General features: G+C 43.8%; 1 protein-coding gene across 2 annotated transcripts in view; it reads left to right on the top strand.

The window, feature by feature from the left end:
* HOPX (HOP homeobox) overlaps positions 1-20,901 on the top strand; it is a 28,591-nt gene extending 7,690 nt beyond the window's left edge. Inside the window, exons 2-3 of one of the 2 annotated variants that reach the window (XM_024579832.3) lie at positions 13,074-13,230; positions 20,099-20,901. In XM_024579832.3, the coding sequence (XP_024435600.1) occupies positions 13,087-13,230; positions 20,099-20,176 (222 nt within the window). In that variant the 5' untranslated portion in view covers positions 13,074-13,086 and the 3' untranslated portion in view covers positions 20,177-20,901. Of the gene's footprint in view, positions 1-13,073; positions 13,231-20,098 lie in introns of those variants that run through there. The other variant, XM_071221283.1, reaches the window with a different exon arrangement.
* The last annotated feature ends 249 nt before the right edge of the window (positions 20,902-21,150 follow it).

The following is a 21,150-nucleotide window of genomic DNA, read 5'->3' as shown; positions in this document are numbered from 1 at the left end:
TCTAATTAATCTAAGTAGTGCTTTCCTAAATAAAATATAATTAGGAAGCTAAATGAGTTACCAAAAATTAATAACATACTCTGAAACATAAAAAGAATATATATTACCTGTCACTTTGACTTACGTGTGCCATTTTTTTCTCCCCACAAACTCTTTAGAAAATTGATCTTTTTGTTACTTGCTTCTAAGCTTAGTAGTGTGAATTCCTTTTTGTTTAATGGTTTTCTTTGGAAAATAGTGAAATTTCCACCCCCTCCCATAGCAGGAGTCTATTTGTCAAATTTGTTGGCGTGTCAGGGCATCGGACATTTTCAAAGAGGAGCTCTGATCATATAATCTACTAAGCAAGTCTCACCTCTCCTGTGTTATCTGGTCTGGAAAGCCCTTGAGCACATGGCTGTGCCCCATGGAAATCTCTGGTACAAGCCGTTTGGGTTCCTTTGTTTATATTTGATCATAGGACTGAACCGTGTTTGAGATGTAATGGATGTTTGCATTTACTAAGCATTAGCACAGACTTACTAACAAGGCCCAGAGCAGGTGGAGGCCCAAGCATGATTTATCCCACCAGACAAATTTCTGTTCCACCTATTTAAACAGCAATAAAAATGGAAGGTCAGGAAATTTGAGGCCATCCTAAATTCTCCTTAACTTTAATCATGCAGAGTTGCGACAATATGCTTTCTTAAGAGTAAAAAACAACCTCCCGTCTGTTACTGTGGTTCTTCCTCTAAGATCCTAACAGACTGCATCTTGCTCATTTGTAACATTACAGACACCTAAATTCAACAGGAACATTTTTACTATTCTCTGCTTAAGTGAGAAATTTACCATTTTACATAAAATAAGGGTATCAGATGTCCAGGTTTGCCTGGGACACTTCTGATGTATGCCTGCTATGTTGGTGTAACTATTCATAGCATCCCTTTTACACTTCAGTGTTCCCGGCTGGACGACAAACTATATGTTCATGTTTATTTAATAGATAGTCTGAATATTAGAAAGCACATAGGTTCAGAATGTTTCATGGGCTCTTTAGTTGTCCCTTGAAGTAGAAACTAGGCACAGAGTGCTTGGCAAATCAAGGACCAGCCTACTTCCCTTTCTCAGGTCAATGGCATCAGTCAACTGTTGGTGAGGAATAACACAATCAATTAAAACCCAGGCTGTGGGGGAGCTCTGCCCACAAAGCTCCCCCGGCCATAGCGGATGAGAATAAGTCTACCAAGACACTGTCTGCTTGGGGAGGGAAGGCTGACCAGTCTCTCAGAGGAGAAAAGGCCTCAAGCACCCCTTTCCCTGCATAACTACTGAGTTCAGCTCACAGAGCTACATAGTATGCATGTAAAGCTCATCAATCAATATCCAAAAAGCTGCAGTTATCTACCTCATCTGCAGATAATAACTGAAGAAACACAGGGATTATCTCTGATCAGGGTCAGTGAGATATACTGACCCCGGAAGGTTGTTGAGACTTTATCATGAAGTAGGGAGTTTTACTCCCTAAGCTTTGAGCTCAAATGTCTAGTTCATATCAACTGGGCAGAACAAGCCTCAAAGGAAACAATGTGCATTCTTTCTCAGGCCAGATTAGCCCCTGGGAGCTGTCTGTTCCAGTACAAGGCCACAGCTGCCTCTGGCATTGTTTGTAGGCTGAGTCAGGTTGGGGGAGCAAAGCGACCAAAAGATTATGAGACTTCTTACAGATAGAATGAGGACTTAGGCTTTGACGACAAAGCTGAGGGGTGAAGGTCTTTCTGCCCCTTCTCTGTAGTCCCCTAAGTACTTCCCTGATGGCCCTTTTTGCGGCTGTGCCTGGCTTAGGTTGTCCCTCCCTTGAGGGATCTTACCTGTCATTGACTAACCAGCCATCTTTCAGGGCCAAGCAAGGTGAAGTGAGGGAGGCAGGGGCTATGCTCCTGCCAGGAGGATAGGTTCTGTCTGCTTAGTGGCTCATGGCCCCAAGGCCTTTCACTCAGCCCTAGCCGTGGGGCTCTTTTGTCCATTAATGAGGCTACAGTCCCTTAAACCAGGCAGGACAGCTCCCAACACCAGGCCATTTTAATCATCAGAATTGTAGAAGAGAAATGATCTCAGATGTCATCTGGCCCAATGTCTTTACTTTTTTGGATGAAGAAATAACCTAACACTTTTGGAAATGTGTATATCATTTTAGTTTTCTAAGTTGTTTCATGAGTATAATCTCACTGGACCCCAACTTCAGCAAATAGGCAAGGAAGGACATTTTGGCCACATTTTACAGAGAAGAGAACTACCTTCAAATAGGGTTAAAAACCTCAGCCATGGTTGTGTGACTATTAAGTGGAGAAGTTAAAACTGAAATCCAGGTCTGACTCCTTGCCCACTGCTCTTTCTGTTGCTCCATACCACTTTAAGATTTTCATTTGGGAATGGGGATTTAAAATGTATCCCCTACATACAATTTATCCATTAAAGATGTACGAACATTCCCTTTGAATTAATCCTGTATATTAAAAAAAAAAACTTTATTTCTGCTTCTTTCCTACCCTGCCTACAAAGAGCTCTGGCCAACACAAGTAAACTGTTCTTGCCTGACAGCACTGCTTGGTGGCTGGCTCAGGAAATGCAAGGAATAAAATCTGTCTCCTTCCTTGTCCCTTGGGTAGAAGGATGAGGAGGAGAGGAGCATGCAAAGAAACCTCTGACTTCCTCTTTACTGTGCATTGTGTCTCAGACAACCTACTTCTCGCATCAACACTTTGCAACATTCCTCTCCTTCCTCCTTCCCCCTCTTTATTTCAGCTATGACACAAACACAGCTCTAATTATTATGCCTTTATAAGATAAAGACAATCCATACTTTTGCAGTGAAAATAAAGTTCAATCTACATTCAATAGGGATTCACTGCACACATAACCATGTGTCAGAGACTATTCTAAGATCATCAAAAGGTCCCTGAAAACCTCTTAAATATCTGCACCAAAACCCCATTTCTCTAAGCCAAATTTTAATTAAATTGTTTTTTCTTAAGCATTTACTTTCAAAATGAAATGAATTTTTATTAAATTGTACTAGGATATTTGAATGGGATTATTTTCTACTTTTTTTCCAGTAGCAAATATGTAGCATTTTTAGTTACATTCCCTTTGGTGGTTTAGCCTGGGATTCTACCTACAATGTATAATGTTCTTTCTAGAGAAAACTTTTTTTGAGTTCTAAACAATCATCACAGAGACAGACCTTTGGGAAAGCAACCTGTTTAGAATAGGGAGATCTCTTATAAGGAGATCATGGAGATGAGATGGCCCTCTTTCATCGGCCCATTTATTTCTAAGAAGGTAGACTAAACACTCCATTTATATCACGGCACACACAGAAAAGAAGACTAAGCTTTTATTATTGTCCTTCACTATTTCCTTTTGTTTCCACATGCAAAACTTTGGGTTAGAACATAATCCAAAAATTAAACACTTGGGGCTATCAATAAAAAGAGGTCAGTATATATACAAAGAATTTTATGTCCGGGATTAATTATTAATTCACTGCTGGAAGTCATTGACAGGCACTCTCCCCTCCAAATAGCTTTCATAATATCTTGCTCTTTCCTATAAGTGGATATAGAAAGTCTGGACCACCGAGAGACTTGTTCCAACTAGAGTTTTAGGAAGCTCCTTAATCAATTCAACCAAACCCTGTGCATGTAGGGATTAAGTAGTAGAACTAGTTATGAAGATCCATCTGGTCTGGTTGAAGCCCACCTTTCTATTCCATTCTGTTGGATGCTGTACCTCTTTCTCATGCAGATACTATATTATTCACAAAATGGTATCTTCCAATTGTGTCTGTACCAATTAAAGAAGAGCATGGAGGGAAAGAAAACCAGCCTGGCTGGTGGTGCTGGTGACATTAACTGAAACCCCTGGCTGGTCATGGCTGTGTCTGGTCACCAACCATGAGAAACATGCCACGGGGAGGGAGACGCCTGTCCCAGACTAGCCCCACCCCACAGGGGAGCCACAGCAGACACGGGACAGCACATTACTCTGTCTGGTGGCACCACATTGTCTTATAGTCCTGCTGTCCACAACGACCCATCAAGGCTCCACTGTCTACAGAGCTACTCAATACAAGGAAGAAATATAGTGTAGTGGTTAATGACATGGACTTGCTGGATTTGCAAATCTGCTCTGCTGCTCACTAGATTTGCATTTGGGCAAAGTTACATACATCTCCTTGAGAGAGTTATGTAAGTGTTCATCTATATCAGTTCCCATAAGTGTAAAATGGAGAAATTATGAGTGCCTATTCCTCAGATAATTAAATATGTTAATGCATTTAAAACATTTTGGGTTGTGCCTGGTGCATTGTAATCACTCAATAAATATTTTGCTGCTGTTGTTATATGAGGGGGGAGGTTTCTGTATGCAGTTCAGAAATATGAATCACCTCTGTGCTGTCTGGGGCAGTGAGGACCAAAAGATGTTGGAAGGCTGGAAAGTTATTTTTTTTCCAGTGTTACATTTTGGATTTGGACATGGCCAGTCCTGGCTGCTGAAAACACAGAGCAGTGTCCTCTTAACTTACGTCCTAAAATAAATCATGTCGTGCCAGATGGCATCGGTTGAGTTCAGTTTAACAGGCATTTAATGCATGCCTATTAAGTGCCAGACACCTCTAATGAGTACTGGAGAGATATAAATGTCGAAGAGATGGCCTATCCCCCACAGGAGAGCATATAATTTAGTGGGGAAGACAGGCCCATGAACAAATCATTTCAAAACTTTCAATTTGGTAATTATTCTCATAGGCCAACACAGCCTAGAAAAAAATCTACTCATCAATTCATTGAATATTAATGTTTCCTCGTTAACAGAAAAAAGGATAGATTAGGGAGTGGTGTGGAGGAATGAGCAAAGAAACCATTATTTCAGTGAAAATACCAATAATTAAGTTAAATTAATGCACAATGTAGAAGTGCTAATGAGAAAACATGCTTAAGATATGACCCCACCCCACCCCCAGCCTTGTTAGTCTTGGGAACTTCCACCCAGAGAGACATCTCTTGACGAAGCAATACATACAGCATTTGATTTCTTAAAAAGAGTTGTGAGTTCAACCATTGTGCTTTACCATTCCAGAAAGCTTTAAAAAAGGGATGTAACCCAGAAAGAGTGAAACTTATAAGCCGTTCTCACCAGTTTGCTGCTCAGAAGACGCCCCACTGAATGCCTAGCTCACTGTCATTTAAAGAACAATGACATCTTCTGTGAGCAGGCACTTCACAGTTTAGAAACACTGTCCCTACAATAATGTATGAACTTAACAACAAATCTGTGAGTTCGGAAAAGGTGTGTATTATTATATTCCGTTTTCACATGAGAGAAATGGAAGCTCAGCAGTGATGTTTTGAGTGACTAGTACTCAGGACTTGTAATTGTTTGGCCTTTTCACTCCATTAACTTAAATTTCATTTTGCTCTTAATTCTGCTGGGTTTCCTGAAACAGGGAGGCTTCTAGGCAACAGGACAGCGAATCTAAAGAGGAGGACCTGGGAAGCAGTAAGCTGAATTGGCAACTACACAGAGTACATACAGACATGCACATACAGACATGCACACACAGACATGCACATACAGACATGCACACATAGACATGCAGAGCTTAGAAAAAGGCGGCCCTTCTACTGAGCAATGCAATCCCAGAGCACGGCTGAGACATCGAAAACCAAACCTTCTGACACCTTTGCCTGACATAACTTGGGGCAGTAAGAGGTATGTGGGATGGTATGGTCCCTGGTGACCAGTTGGAATGGCATGAATTCAAGTACAAGTTGGCATCTCAGTCTTCCTACCTCCCTGAGTCAAGTGCAGCGTGTTCTGGGGGAACATCGTGCTTGTCAGTGTGAGCTGGCCAGTGGTTCTGCATGTGCCTTGGGCTGTTACACTGGATCAAAGGTTAAGAGCTCAGATCTTACTGGACAGACTTGAAAAAATCTCCCCGACTTATCTGCACCTCAGAATATGGAATCAGAACAAAAATTGAAAGGGGAAATTACATCATCTCTGTTGCCTCGGTGTCTAGTAGACACTAAGGCTTTCCCAGGGGATGAGTGGAGGTCTGCAAGAAGGCTGCAGCCGCAACTGAGGGAGTGAGGCTGGAGAGACCACAGCAGGTCAGCAATGGACTGGCCCACACCAGAAAGACTGGACCCCAGCCCCAATTCTCCACTAAAAGTTACAATGACTAAAATTAGAGCTACACAATCGAAACAGGGGATTCAGAGATATTGTTGAATTTCTTTAATTTTATTAATCCTCACTTAAGGATATGTTTATTGATTTTAGAGAAAGAGAAAGGGGATTGGGGGGACACACACACACACACACAGATTGGTTGCCTCCTGTGTGCGCCTGGACTGGGTATCACACCCTCAACCTTCTGGTGTACAGGACAACGCTCCAACCACCTGAGCAGCCCAGCCAGGGCCCTTCGACTTTCTGACATCAATAGAGCATAAGGAGAACATACAGTATTTTAAAAGTCCAAATTAATCTTGGTGCTAATGACATCACAAACTGCTTTTACTGCTGTTGCCAGGAGAACAGAACTCTGAGCCTTCCTCCAACTCTGTAGACAAGCTAGTTAACCCTTCCTGATTGCAAAGCAGGACTAATTCCATTCTGACTTCTCAGAAAGCATTGTGAAGGAAAGTAAGAACGGTAAAACCAACCTGCTTCTGGAAGGTAGCTCAGCAGCCTGTGGCCACGGTATTGCAGTCCCACCACTTGAGTGCATTATTCGATTTCACATGTTTCTTTCCTATCTTAAACTCACAGTCTAGTAGTCTCTCTCTTTTATACCTCCTGTCCGTCCCTACATTCTTTCTCCTTCTTTAGTCAATCATTTTAAATTCATCTCGTGGTTTTTATTTAGAGACTTTGACTTCACTTTTTTGGAGAGGGCAATAATTGACATAGTTAACACAGTTTTAAAGTGCAGAATCAAGTTCTGACTCCCAGGAGCTCTGTAGAAGAGAAAATACCATATTTTGCCATGCGTAATATGCTCCCGTGTATAATGCACACCCAAGTTTTTGGCCCAAACTCTCAGGAAAGAAATCTTTTGTTTTAATTTTTTAAGTCAATTATTTATTTATTTATATTTAGAAATGAAACTGCTTATTGTATTCCAGGGTATTATTTTGCATACAGATATCATTGCTTTCTAGACTTACACTTTTAATGCATAAGCATAAATTAAAAAATTAAAAACATTTATATAGATACAGAATTAGTACTACTCATGTATAATGTGCATCCTTATTTTTCCTTCAGAAATTTGGGCAAAAATGTGTGCATTATACACGGCAAAATATGGTAGTAACATTTAAAAAACAATACAGACAAGGTTTTCTGTAATTAGTTTTCCATACATCTTCTGCATTGTTCTGGGTCACCAATGGAAATAACAAGCTGGCCTGGAGACAGAGTCGAAATTCTCCAAAAACCTCAAATCTCCTCTGAGCTGGAACAGGAAATACTTGTAAAAGTAAACAGTAAACATTTGGAAACTTTCAGCCCCAAGAAGTTAAGCAGGCTGAAAATATAAATAGCTTCAAGAAGGTTTAGATATTATTCATGGATAAAAAGAATACATAAAAATAATAGCAACAAAACAAAAAATTTGGCCATACAAGTGTTTGTGAGGATGTGGAGCAAAGGAAATACTATACATTGCTGGTAGGAACATAGTTCTGTTCAACAGCTTTGAAAAACAAGTTAACATTATGCTGTAAAGTTAATAGCCCCACACCTCATGACCAGCTACACTCTCTGTACACGCCCTAACCCTCCTAGATGTGCTTCGGAAGGCAAACATGAAAATGTTCAGAAAGGCGGTGTTCATCACAGAAAAAAAAGGAAAAAATGGAAAAACCCAAATAGTCACAAAATGAAAACAGCACTGAATATGAATGAACTTCTCTAAGTGAAGAAATATGGATGAATCTTGGAAGCATATTGATGAAAAAAGCAATCTGCACAAGAATTACATGTACTGATACCATTTTTATACATCTCAAAAATATAAAAAACTTTAAAAGAGTGTTCTTTTCGGGAACCACATATGACATATGTCATCTATGACATATGTCATAGAACTAATTTCAAAAGCAAAGGAAGGATTAAAAAAAGGAAAAGAAAAGCAAAAGAATGATTAATACAAAAATCAGAACCTTGGTTTCCTCCGGAGGCAGATAAGCCAGAGGGTGGGACTAGGAAGGAAATGCAAGAATCTTCCTTAGGCCTGGTATTGATGTAATCTGTAAATTGGGTGGGGTTCACTAGTGGTTATTTCATTTAGGTTCATAACTTGCATGTACATTACATATAGCCTTGGACACTTAACAATGTTTCAATGGAAATGAAAATGTTTACTTCCCTAGTCATCTAGGTAGACTTGATGGAAAACAACTCCCACGCTCATTCTGAAAATGTAATTTGGTGCCAAGAATCAGGTGAAACAGAAGGAAAGCCATTGGTCTGATCAAGGATGTCTTTTAAAAAATAAATAGGAGAAATACATTTTCTAATTTCAAAGTAATAAATGTGAAAAACAAGAAAATTATAAAGAAGAAAACATTTTAGGTCATCTGTAGTTCCACAATCTACACATCAACACTGTTAACGTTTTGTTATATTTTCATCTGGTTCTTTTTACTACATAAAACAGGCATCAATACAGCATTTAAAAAGGTGTCTTCCCATACAGGTTTGCAATCTTGTTTCCCTGCAGACAGCAGTGATGCTGTGTGTACCTGGTATAGTCATTGTCTAATGTTCAGTTTTAAGTTCTATTATATAAGTTGTCTATATAAATGACAACCAACTTTTAGTATTTCCCTCACTGGAAAATTTAAGGAATTAGAGAAGGACAATCAAATGCAAGGTTGCCAAATCTTTTCCACTCTCCTTGTTAGCTTCTAACTCAATTATGGAAATTTATATGATGGGGTGGAAGAAATTTTTCTTTTGATGACCTGCTTTCTTAAACTTTGATCTCAACACAGGATGCATTTTTCTGAAAGATCTTAGAAAGAGTTTTACATTATTTCTAATTTTTGAAACCATGGGAAATTGTTTTTTTGGTCATTCATAATTTTAAAGGCAACTTCCCTATTCCTGACAGTATATACAAAAGATTAATAGCATGCTGTTTACATCTTTATCCAATGTGTTTTTTAAAAAGCTTATTCCTTAAAAACCACCACAACCTACCTTCTAATCAACTGTTGAGATGTTACACAGTGTTAGAGTTAGAAGATATTTAATGCATCTCTATAGGTATAAGGTGTGAGTTCTAAATATTTATAGTTGATTTTAAGGATTAAACATCAAAATCTTACAAGAGCTGGAAAGTTTTTTGTGTCTCTCCCACACTGGATTCCTAAAATGTGGTTCTGATTCAGGAGACCTGGGGTGGGCTGGGACATTTCTACAGGTGAGTCTGAGGCCCAGCCAGGCATGAGAACTACTGCTCTGATCTTAAGGACGTTAACCAATCAAAAACCAAAACAAAACTCTACTTTAACCAGACCTGGGGGGGCAGATCAATCAATACTCCACTCCTATGTGTCAATTTCTGAGAGGCGTGGCTTGAGTGACCCCCTCCCACCCCGTCCAGAGTAGTTCAGTAAGTGATGAGTGGGAAAATCTGCCCACTTCCAAAGACCCACCGCTTTTCTTGAGGAAATGGCAGAGCATTGGGTTTTTTTTCTTAAGAAAATACAAAATTCTGCAAGAGCCCATTGCCTCCAGGAACTTTGCGGTGAACATAAAGGAAATTCAAGCTAAAGAAAATTGGGAGACAGCCCACAAGAATGATTCATCTGTTTTTGTTTTTGTTTTTTTGCTTTTGGCCAGCTCACCATGGAGTTCTTGTTTACGAGGAGTGTCTGCCACTGATAATGTTGTTCTCTTGGTTTGATATTAGTGGCTTTACAACGAGGCCAGAAAGGCTGGGAGAGGGAGGAGAAGATGATAAATGTGAATCATTAGCAATCTCTACAGGTTACCAGTTGCAGCACTTCCTGTGAGCTAGTGCATATAGGTAAATACCTTTAAAATAAACAGCTATCAGACTAGGGGACGAGGGAAAAGCAATCTACCCAGGCCTTGGAATTAATTTAGAAAAAAGCTAGCAATTTTCATTTAGCCACTTTGGAAATGTTTATGAATTATCTTCTCCCATCCACTAAAGAAAACACAGCCACAGGACAAGTTAGTCTTTGAACATTTCATAAGACATTAACAACCACAGCAACAATAGAACTTATGCTAAAGTTAAAGAAGCTTCAAAATATTTTTAGTTCTTTTCATCTGAAATTGTTTAGACTACCTTCAGAAAAACTTTTCAACAGTTTCCTTACTGGAAAGAGCTGAGAAGTTTTATAAGGCCAAGGTCACTCCAATGATCTGATTTATAAATTACCTTTAAAAGAAAGAGAGAGAAAGAGCAAAGAAGCAAAGCAGCAGCGGCAAGCCCTTGTCCACCACAGAGGGCAGGAATAACAGAGTTCTGTGAGGTAAAGTAGATCTGACTGCAGAGGTGAGATCTTTATCTTAATTTCTAGAAATCAGGTCTGTTTGTTTGATCTGCCTTGGAGAAGTAGGTGCTTTTAAATGGTCCTCCCACAGATCTCCTCAGCAGCCAGCCAAGTCCAAGGGTCCTCAGCCAACTAACCCAGGCAATACTTCCAAGTCAATCAGGGCCTACCCGTGAAACCTCATACAAATCCTATAACAGGAAGCCACAAAAATATAGTGAGAGAAAATGTACCTGATTAAGTGGAAAAACATTAGACGTCCTTGAATTATAGAATAGCAATTAAATAATAAAAAGAGGGGAAGTGCATGCGTAACAGTCCTTGAATCTGAGTCCAGTTTAGAAACCTGTACATTTGATTAATATTTCTGAAGGACTGAGGACTGCACAAAGAAGTAGCAAAAGTTTTCAAGGGAGAGCCAGCACATCTGTGTCAATAGAATTAGATGGAACCTTTCTAGGGCAAGGAATAACATCAGAGGCAGCAGTTCCCCCTGTTCTGTGTTCTTTAAGGCCAAACAAGGGTGGTTCCAGTGGGCGGCTGGGCTTGAATGCATATCCCATGAGGGCAGCCGGTGCCCATCCGAAATGGCAGTGAGCCTCTGTCTGCATTTAGACTGTTGCCCTCCTGATTTTTTCTTTTTCCTGCTAAACTAAAGACAGGATGGCCTGTTGAAAAGGATCTAGCAGAGCATAGAACTGAAACTAAAGCTAAGGCTTTCCATTCTAGGGTACTTGTCACTAACTGGGCAACATTGGGAAAGCAAGTCTCCTGGGCCTCATTCTTCTGGGCTGTTACAGGAGAAAACTGGAGTTAATCTCCAAGATTCTTTCCAGCTCTGAAGTTCTGTGTCAAAGAAAACGGGGAGATAGGTGCCAACAGAAGAGGAGGCATCTCTGACCTGGCTGGTCCCCGTCCTAGCTCAGCACTGTGACAGGAAGCACTGCTACAGAATTTTGGGACAGGGGAGCACTGAGCTCCCTAAAAACGGGGAGATTTTTCAGTGACCTGAGAAGACTCTCTCACAGTAGAATGGCTTCCTGTCTTACCTGAAAGCCCCTTCAAATGACCTAGAGGAGGAGGTAAAGACATTTAGTTAGAGAGCCAGGGTGCAAGTCGCTGTGGCAAAGGTAACAGCATCGCACAGTAGAAAAAGTGACATCATGCAGGCAGATCGGCGGAAGGCAGCTCTTCCCAGGCACAAACCACATCGAAGCATGCTCAGGATTGTCCTGGATGGTTTTGCAATTGCTTGTTACAACAACAAACCAATGTGATTCCCACACTTGCACTTGTCTTTTAAGGTCAGCAATGTCAAGTCCTGCCCTGTTTGTACCAAATCCACGGCCAAGATCTTGAAGACCCTAACTTATACCTCCATATATCTTAAGTTGGAAAGAGGGAGTGGAGGGGTGCACAGCTGCCTTTCTCCCCCGCTCCCACCCCTATTTAGAGTCCACTTAGGAATGGAGAAGATGCCGCAGGAAGTCGTGTTGCTCCAAACTGCTGGAGCAATGTTTGGCTCTAAAGCCGAAAATACAAGAGACCTTGGAGCTTATAGTGGACCCATTCTCTTAACTTTACAGTGTATTTTAATACAATTACAGGGGAAATCTGAGGTTTTAAAGGACAGGTGCTGTAGATTCTCCTCATTTGGGTTTTGGCTCTATCTTGGAAGTCCTCACCTAGAGGGGACACGTAGTGAAGTGGCCCCTCTCCGTCCCTAGTGGAACAATGGCCAAGCCACGCGGGGCAGTGAACAGCCAGGTTGGCCAGAGGCCTCGGACTCCTGCCTCAAACTCAAGGTGGAGGGATGCCGGAGGAGGGCGCAGGTTGCAGAGTGACTCACCAGCCCTCAGGGGAAAGCCTCTCCTTGCTCAGTTCCCAGCCTTGGGCACTCCGGGGTAAATTACACCTCTGTGGCCCTGTCTCCACCTCTGCCACCGGAGAGATTAAAAGCGCCGCCCCACTTCCCCAACTCTGAGGAGTCACTTCTGTCCTGTGGGTCACTGCTTCGGAGGAGGTGTGGGGTGTACAGCCAGCCCTCCCCGGAGAGGTCCCCGTTACAGGCAGGACGACGTGAACTGGTGAGGCGTCCCCCCGCTGACTCGGGTGGTACCCTCCCCACACCGCCATCCGTCAAGCCAGTCCGGTTCCCCCTCCCGCAGCCCCTCTCCCCCAGCGCTTTGAAGTGGGGGTTCAAAATCACCTCGCGCCTCCTTCACCCTTGCCTGAGAGCCGTAGGGCCGGCAGGGCGCGCGGCCTCATCTCGCTCCCATCCGCCCGAGACCCGGCCGTGGAAAATCGCAGTCAGGCTCCGGGGCAAGTCCTGCTGTAGCCTGCAGGCGCCGGGACCCGCGCCGCAGCGCGGCTGCGGGAGGCGACAGCCCCGCGGGCACAGGGCGCCCGGCCTCGCCCCACCCCCGTGCCCCGTGCGTCCCGCCCGCCGCAGCCCTGCTCACCGCCTGGCTTCTCCTGCTCCCGCAGCCGCGCAGGGACCATGTCGGCGGAGACCGCGAGCGGCCCCACGGAGGACCAGGTGGAGATCCTGGAGTACAACTTCAACAAGGTCAACAAGCACCCGGACCCCACCACGCTGTGCCTCATTGCGGCCGAGGCCGGCCTTTCCGAGGAGGAGACCCAGGTGAGGCCCCGCACGCGCCCGGACGCACCCCGCCTTTCCCGACCCTGACCCCCAGACAGCCGCGCAACCCTCGCCTGGGCCGTCTCGCTGATGTGAGGGGGCCCCTCGCTCTCGCCTAGCCTCGCCGCCCTCCCCGATCGTTCATCGCTTCTGCCCGCACCCCGGGAGCCCAGATCCCGCATCGGTGCCCTGGCCGCACCCCAGCTCCCGGCTCCAGGGGCTGCCGGTGCGCACCTCCGTCCCTTGCCCTCCGGGGCTCCCCCAGGCGTCGCTTAGAAACCTCACGTTCATCCTTCCTTCTCCTTGCTTTTCTAGTCTCTGCTACAGCCCGGGATAAACGCTCTGCTCCCTCCAGGTTGGGAGCGGCGTCCCTGACCCACGCTTGCCTGGCTTTCCCGGGCTCCGTTTCTCCCCAGGGCTCTGAGCCGAGCCTTTCCGAGAGGTGCCGCGTGCGCTCCGAGCCCAACGCTCTCAGATTTATTATCCGCGGGAATGTCAGAGCTGGAGGGGACATTAGCGATCAGCTGTAAATTCGGTCAGTCCTCAGGTTTGGTAAAAAGGGAAACTGAGGCCCAGAGGGAGGGAACTGCCAGAATGGCACGGGTCGTTATGCACGCTTTTCCCACCCTATCGCATTCCAGCTTCCCCTTAGCTGCAGAGCTAAAATTGCATATAGCCGGGGAGATTTGGTTCGGATATTTAAAAATTCACCGACTCCCAGATTTAGTCATTTTCTGGACTTTTCCAAGAAGGTAGACATCTGACATTACAGGTGAAAGGAGTGGAAGCAGATGTGCCCTTAAATGCATTGATTAATTTATCTCTTTGTAAAACCTATATTATCCTGAAAATTGTTTAGGGTAGAGAATGAAACACTATCTATGATTATTAACCTCCAAGTGCAGTGTTGGCTCCTCCAACTAACTTTTAAAAATTTATTTATGTGTTTGTGTATTTAGTAACCCTGCCTAAACTCTGACTTTTACTTTCCCTTTGGTCATGGAAAGACAGTTATGCATGATAATACTATTTGGAGCTGCTCTAGCATCTTTCCCACGGGAGCCCAAAGCGCTTCATGCCTCTAGTCTCCGCTCTACCACAGGGATGTCCCTATTCTTTCCATTGCATAGACCCGAGCATCGGACACTTTGTTCTCTTCTCCCCACCAACCACACTCGGTGAGGCTGGAACGCTGGTAATGGGAGCTCCGGTGGACCCTAGAACTAAGACCCAGGACCCCACGTCCAAAATTATTTTTACTAATTAGCCAGACACACTTTGGGCAACTTGCCTCTAGAAAATCCTCATTCCTAGGTTAAATAGAAAGTCACGCGTGCCTGTTTTTAGCAAAGAGAACAGCAGAACTTAGTAAAGGTGATTTTCTGTAACCCAAGTCTTACAGCTCATGTTTCTTGGAACCCTCTGAGGAGGCAGGCTGCTGAAGTTTTATCATCTAATAGCCCACACTATATTTAGAAAAGAAGAGGGATCACAGAGACAGTCATTACTCATCTTTTAAATGGAGGGTGCGAATTTATTGTGGGCACAGCACCAAGTAGGGGTCTGAGCTCCCTTCCGCCTCTGATTCTCCCGTGGTGAATCACCATCATTCCCTGGCCTGTCAGGCAGAATAACTATGTGGATCTTTGTCAGGGCTGGTACTTGCCAGCATTCTTCCAGGCACCCTCTATTAAGTATTAAGTCACTTATTTGCCACAATGATGCTTGTGGTATGCACTATTAGCCCCATTGTATAGATAAACCCACTGAGGCACAGAAAGGTTAAATAACTTGCTCAAGGACACAACTAAGGCCCTGGCTGGTGTGGCTCAGTGGACTGAGCAATGGCCTCCGAACCGAAAGGTCTCAGCACATGCCTAGGTAGCGGGCCAGTTCCCCAGCAGGGTGTATGCATGTGCAGGAGGCAACCGATTGATGTTTCTCTCCCTCCCTTCCTCCTTTCCCTTCTCTCCAAAAATAAATAAGTAAAATCTTTTTAAAAAACCAAAACCAAAGCCTAAGAAATAACAGAGCTGGGATTTGAACCTTCACAGGTTGGGTTGGGCACAATCCAGACTCCTAACCAGTATGCTACATTATCTCCATAGAGAAGAAATGCAAACAACTTAGTGGGCTCTGAGGAAAAGACTGAAAATTTAACTTATATTTCTTCCTGAAAAAAATCTATGCATTGGATAACAGTCGTCTCAGACTATATTCAATCTTTCCTCAAGACTGACCGTGTATTAGAGAACTGAAATGAAACAAGAGAGGGGCAGGAAGAAAGGGCACCTGCTTCTTTCTGTGATTGAGGTTAGCCACTTCAGGGCCCTGCACAGATGCTCATCTTCCCTTCTCACCCAGCCCTTCTCCCGTTTCCCCTCTTCTACCTTCCTCAAATAAGACCCAGCCCTGAAATCAGTGGGCGTGGGGGTGAGTCAGCCTCACAGCAGGGCCCCTGGCTTCCTTTTCCTGCCATGGGGCCCAACACCTCCTTCCTCCCTGAGGTTGCCACAGCTGGGCTTGCCTCTCAGTCTTCCTGCATAGACCCTCAGGGAAGCATCTGAAAGCCCAGGACTCAGAGAGAGGCAACTGTTAGCAAGTTTAGGAAAAGAGGATTCCAAGGTAACCCTCTGTCATCCCCATTGGTTGGGTCTCATCTTCCAACTGCCCATCCTTTCCACCCCCACCCTCCTGCCCACTCCCACTCCTTCCCAACCCCTCCCACCCCAGCCAGCGTGTGCTGGTGAATGAGAATGGTTTCTTCTTTAATCGTCTCAAAAAACACATTTTTTAAAATGTCTTCTTTAAAAAAAGGTATCTTCTGGAGACATTATGCCAGTACTAAAATTATTTTCATTTATAGCAGGCTTTGCAGGTACCCTTGAAATAACTCAGGGAGGCCAGGATGTGCTGGGCCTACACATAAGCAGTGTCTGGTATCACCACACCCCGTTTCTATTCTTTATTATAGTGTTGCCCCTTTGCATAAGGAACAGTCATCAAAATAATTTTTATTTCCTATACCCAATTCCCTCATTCCTAACACCCCCACCTGCAGAATTAGAATCATATTCTTCATTTTCCTAGAACAAGTAATATGTTAGTGGAAGAAGGAGCACAAGATGCTCCTATGAGATAATGAACTTGAGTTGATTCACATCCCCGATGCTTTGGCAGGGACAGGAGGGACTGAAAGGGTGAAACGCTCCCTGGAGGCTTTGGCGACCTCTTTCTAACTGTCCCAGTGTAGGACCCTGTCCTCTGCTCTGGAGGGGGCACCTGTAAGAACCTACAGTGACGCGAAGGGTGACGTGAGTGGTGATCTAATGGAAATAACTTTTTAAGTTGCTTTTGCTGGGATGCTAGAATAGGTTTTTCTCATGACAGTAATTTGACATCTCCTACATTTAAATTAGATAAACTGGACAGAATACCAACCCCTGTATCTTTTTTGTTTTGAAATCAGTGTTAGAAGCCTCTGGGAAAGCTCTTTCATCAGCCCCCTGAGAGGCTGAGATGATCTGGCGTTTTCTATTATCACTGATTCGAGCCCAGTGTAGCTGGCATTGGTTCTTAGAGAGGCTTCCAGTGTTTTTATGTCCTCTCGATGTCCTGGGACTATTCCCAGAACTCAGTGGTTTTAGTTGTTAGATGTTTTATCAGTGGAATAAAGACCTCTAAAGGTCTCCCCCTGAAAAGAGTGAAATGTTAGTTAGTAGAGAAAAGGACATGAACAATGTAATTTTGCCTCAACCCCTCCCCACCACAGCGTCTAATTGTCATCTGTTCACTTGGAGAAAATAAATCTCCGTCAATGGGTGAGGGTAATGAGCGCATTCATTTATAAGCCAGCAAGGGATGAATGTCTTTCCCAGGGGATGACAGAAACAGAGAGAGAGAGATAGCACCAGGTGGAAAATTAGTATTGATGTGAGTGAGATGTGGTAAGATTCAGCTCTAGAGGGGGAAAAAAAAAAGCAAGGTGTCAAATGTTTTTTGTTGGACAATAACTGGTTTGCTAATTTATTATATATATGTACTTGGTTTAAAGTATATATCTTTAGAAAACAGTGGAGCTTTTCTTGAACTTTGTCCCATCCCCCCAGGACTAGGGTTCAGTTTGTTAAGCATCTGGATGCCAGCTCATCAATTCACAAATGTGGTCCTTGCGGAAGTTATTTGCAGTAACTGTACATTAATATTCTGCTTCACTAATGGTGTAAAGATGTGGGTGGCTTTTCTGAATGAGGCCAGCTCAATCATTTTGTCTTGAATGAATCCTGATAGTAAAATGAGACTTTCCTCCTCCAAGTTTTAATTAGTCAGTCTTTAAAACTCCGCCTTTTATTCAGCTTTGGTAACTGGAAATCCCACTGAATCAGACCTTGTGGCCATGAAAACCCCCCCCCAGAGCTGCCTTGTTAGTGAAACGGGAGCCATGCTGCTCTCACACAGGATTTCAGAGTTAACTAAACACACATGGCTTACAGAAGAAAATGGTACCCACCTTTAGCAGTAGAACTTTGGCTAAAGACACCAAGGTTATATGAGGTCTCTCTCCTTAAGGCGAGTTAACCCCAGGAGTGAAACATGGCACCCGGAGAGCAACCCCCAGAGAGAAGGCTTCCCGGAAGGTAGTCTCCTGTCCCTGGCTTTAGGGCACTTCTCTCTGTGGAAGAGAAAGGTGTGTAAGACAACTGATCTTAACAGCTGTGTACAGCATTTCAGTGTGTAAACTCTGCTGTACAGTTGGGGCGAGTAGTGGGTATGGTCCCAGGCTGTGCAGCCAGCTTAGCCTTGGTGCAGAGCCCTAACCTGTCTCGTGGCCTCACTCCCTGCTAACTCCACAGGCCTTGCTCCTTGGAAACATTCTTTCTCCTGTGGCTCTCACCCTTTCTTCTGATCTTGAGCTTATGCCAAACTGCCTTTCAGCTCCCTGGATCTCTGCAGAGATGACGTCTTCCCCAGCATGGCCCTAGAGCCAGCCTATTTGCTCTGAGGTTTAATGTGCAGCTGGGCAGGTGCCCATCTATGCTAAGTCAGAGCCTTCTCTGTTTTTTATTGCATCATCTCCATCACCACCTCCCAGGTCTGGAATCCCATAGCTGTGCTCTTTCTGCCCCCTCATCTGCTTACCCTTAGAATAGGTAAATTTTAGAAAACCCAGAAGGGACAATAGAGCACTGCCCCCCCTCCCCACACCCACCACCAGCTTACCTCTTCATTTACAGTGGAGCTGACTGGTGCTCTATTTTTAGGGACTTCCTCAAGGTCTCATAGTCAATTGGTTACAATAGAACTTCCTATTGGCATGGCCCAGGACTGCAGAGCCCCTAGTGGTCACCTGCCCAAGCAGCTTGCCTGTTTGCACCAGTGGGACATGAAAATACCAGCATCCCCGGTGCACACCCACATGTGTGAAAGGTTGGGAAGGCCAGGGGAGAATAAAGCCTGCAGGTCCCATAGAGCCTCTAACTCATCCTCTCCCAGGTGGATCCATGGTTGCTGTTTCTATTTCTCAGTAGGCCCTCTTCCAAATGTCTTTTTTTTTTAAATCTCAGTTTCCTCCTGGCCAACCTGACCATGCCCAAGTCTTTTTCCCAGCGTGGGTCTCCTTATCTCTTCCTCATATGGCTCCCCATCCCCTTAGTAGCATAAAAAAGGTAGCCACTGCCTTTCCTTTTTTTAATTTTTAAAAAATTTATATTCTTGATTATAGAGAGACAGGAAGAGAGGGAGAAGGAGAGGGAGAAAAACATTGATGTGAGAGAGAAATATCAATCGGTTGGCCCTCATGCATGCCCAGCTGGGGACCGAACCCACAACCCAGGTCTGTGCCCTGACTGGGAAACAAATCGGCCACCGTTCGGTTTGCAAGACGACACCCAGCCAACTGAGCCACACAGGAGGGGCACCGCCTTTCAACATGTAAAAATGTTTTTGCCTTCGTCTGACACGATGTGTAGAAGCATCCATCTGGGGCCTTCCTTAAATCCATGACCGCTTTCATGAGGTATCAGTATTTGGGTCACCAACAGCTAGAAGATTCACAGTAAACTGGGAGGCCCCACTTTATCTTCTCTCATCGCTCAGCAGCCTTGGAGCAGGAGAAAGTGAGCCGGCCTCCTCCCTGGATCCCCAGGAGGAGTTCTCTGAGGATGTGCAGTGCTTGGTTATCCGTGTTACTCACCAAATACTAAGCATTCCGGATGACCAAAGCCCTTAGTGAGATCAGCACACATTGATGAGACAGAGCAGTTGTTGGCATCTATCTGAGGCATTGAGGAGATGCTTCAATTTCTTTTAGTCATTCAGTAGATATTGATTGCTCTCTAACTGGTAGGCCCTTCAGCAAGGGGCTAAGAACGTAATGATGATAAGATGAATACAGTTTCTGCTTTCATTAATCTTATATTCTAGAAGGAAATGCAGATTAAAAAGGCAAACAATTACAGATATTAAAAGTTCTGTGAAGGTAACCAAGTCCTAAGATGGGTAGAGAACCTACGTGAAATAAAGTGGTCAGGGAAGGCTTTAGACAGTTTCTATTTAAACTGACCCCTGAGGATAAGAGGGAGATCCTGAGTGGTGGGGGGGAAATGGAGACAACTGTACTTGAACAACAATATACATATACATTAATCTCAAAAAAAGAATGAAGATAGAACTTTCTAAACATAAGAAATAGCATGTGCAAAGGTCCTGAGACAAGAAAAGTAAGTGTCACAGTGATAACATCCCCACAGACACTTTCCTTGCTCTCCTCCTTTCCACTTGGACCACCGAGCCCCCCTTTTAGAAGGGAATGGACATTTCTCTTTTTTTCCATATGTGACAGGTAATTTTACACATTTCCCTCCTGCAGAAATGGTTCAAGCAGCGCCTGGCCCAGTGGCGGCAGTCCGAAGGCCTCCCCTCCGAATGCAGATCCGTTACGGACTAAGAAGATGGCAGGCACCCGCAGCTTCCCTCCATGAAGACCATCTGCTGCTTCTCTCCTCGGCTTTGCCCAGTTATTTTGTTTTTTCAGTGTAGTGTTGGATGTTCCACTGGTAGCTGTCCTGCTATTTAACATGATGTTGTATTTTTTTAATGTATATAACTACAAAAGAAAATAATGATAGGAAGCTATGTGCAGCTTCTATGTGTAAAGCAGCGGCTTGGCTGGGAAAGTGGTGTGCCTTGCATTTCCCTTGGGTCACAATGACAGATGGTGTGAAAACCACCTAAGTTTGCTTTTGATCATCACCTCCCCATAACAATCTACTTTCAACATCTATTTCAGAGCAGGCAAGGCCTCTGTTGAAAAGATAACGTGGCCAAGAGGGAAAAACATTTCCTTCTGAATCTACTTCCCTAAGTTGTTTTCCTTACGGTTCATTTAATACACTGAGGCTGAATGAGAATACAGAGGAATATTTGAGTCATTCAGATTTCATAAAGTAGTTCTTTGGATTGAAGCTGCATTAACTTAGAAAGAACCCAGTTAGGCTAAAAGAATCTCCGTAAGTAGCAAGACAGAAAAGCAACTAACTAACAACAAAAAATCCACTAAAGTCTTTAATTTACTTTATTTAAATGTGTTTGTTAAATTTATTTTGCTAAACAAAATGAACTTTTTGTCCCTAAAATGATATTCTAAATAAAACCTTAACTTTTTGTTGAAAATGCACTGAGTCCTCTGAAGATTCTTTACTGAATAATAAACATATCAAAGAGAAACAGAATAGCTTCAACGTAGAAGCAGACTGACAAAAGAGCTGTTATTTTCCAAATTCATGCTATACAAAGAGTGGGCCAGGACTGGCATCATCGGCGTTAGCTGCCAGCTTTTGAGAACTGCAGAACCTCGGACTCCGATCCAGACCTACCAAAGCAGAACCTGCATCTTTAACAAGGTCCCCAGTTGGCGTTCCA

Source organism: Desmodus rotundus, chromosome 4 (assembly GCF_022682495.2).
Source record: "Desmodus rotundus isolate HL8 chromosome 4, HLdesRot8A.1, whole genome shotgun sequence".
Taxonomy (NCBI): domain Eukaryota; kingdom Metazoa; phylum Chordata; class Mammalia; order Chiroptera; family Phyllostomidae; genus Desmodus; species Desmodus rotundus.
This window is presented reverse-complemented; position numbering and strand designations above follow the sequence as displayed.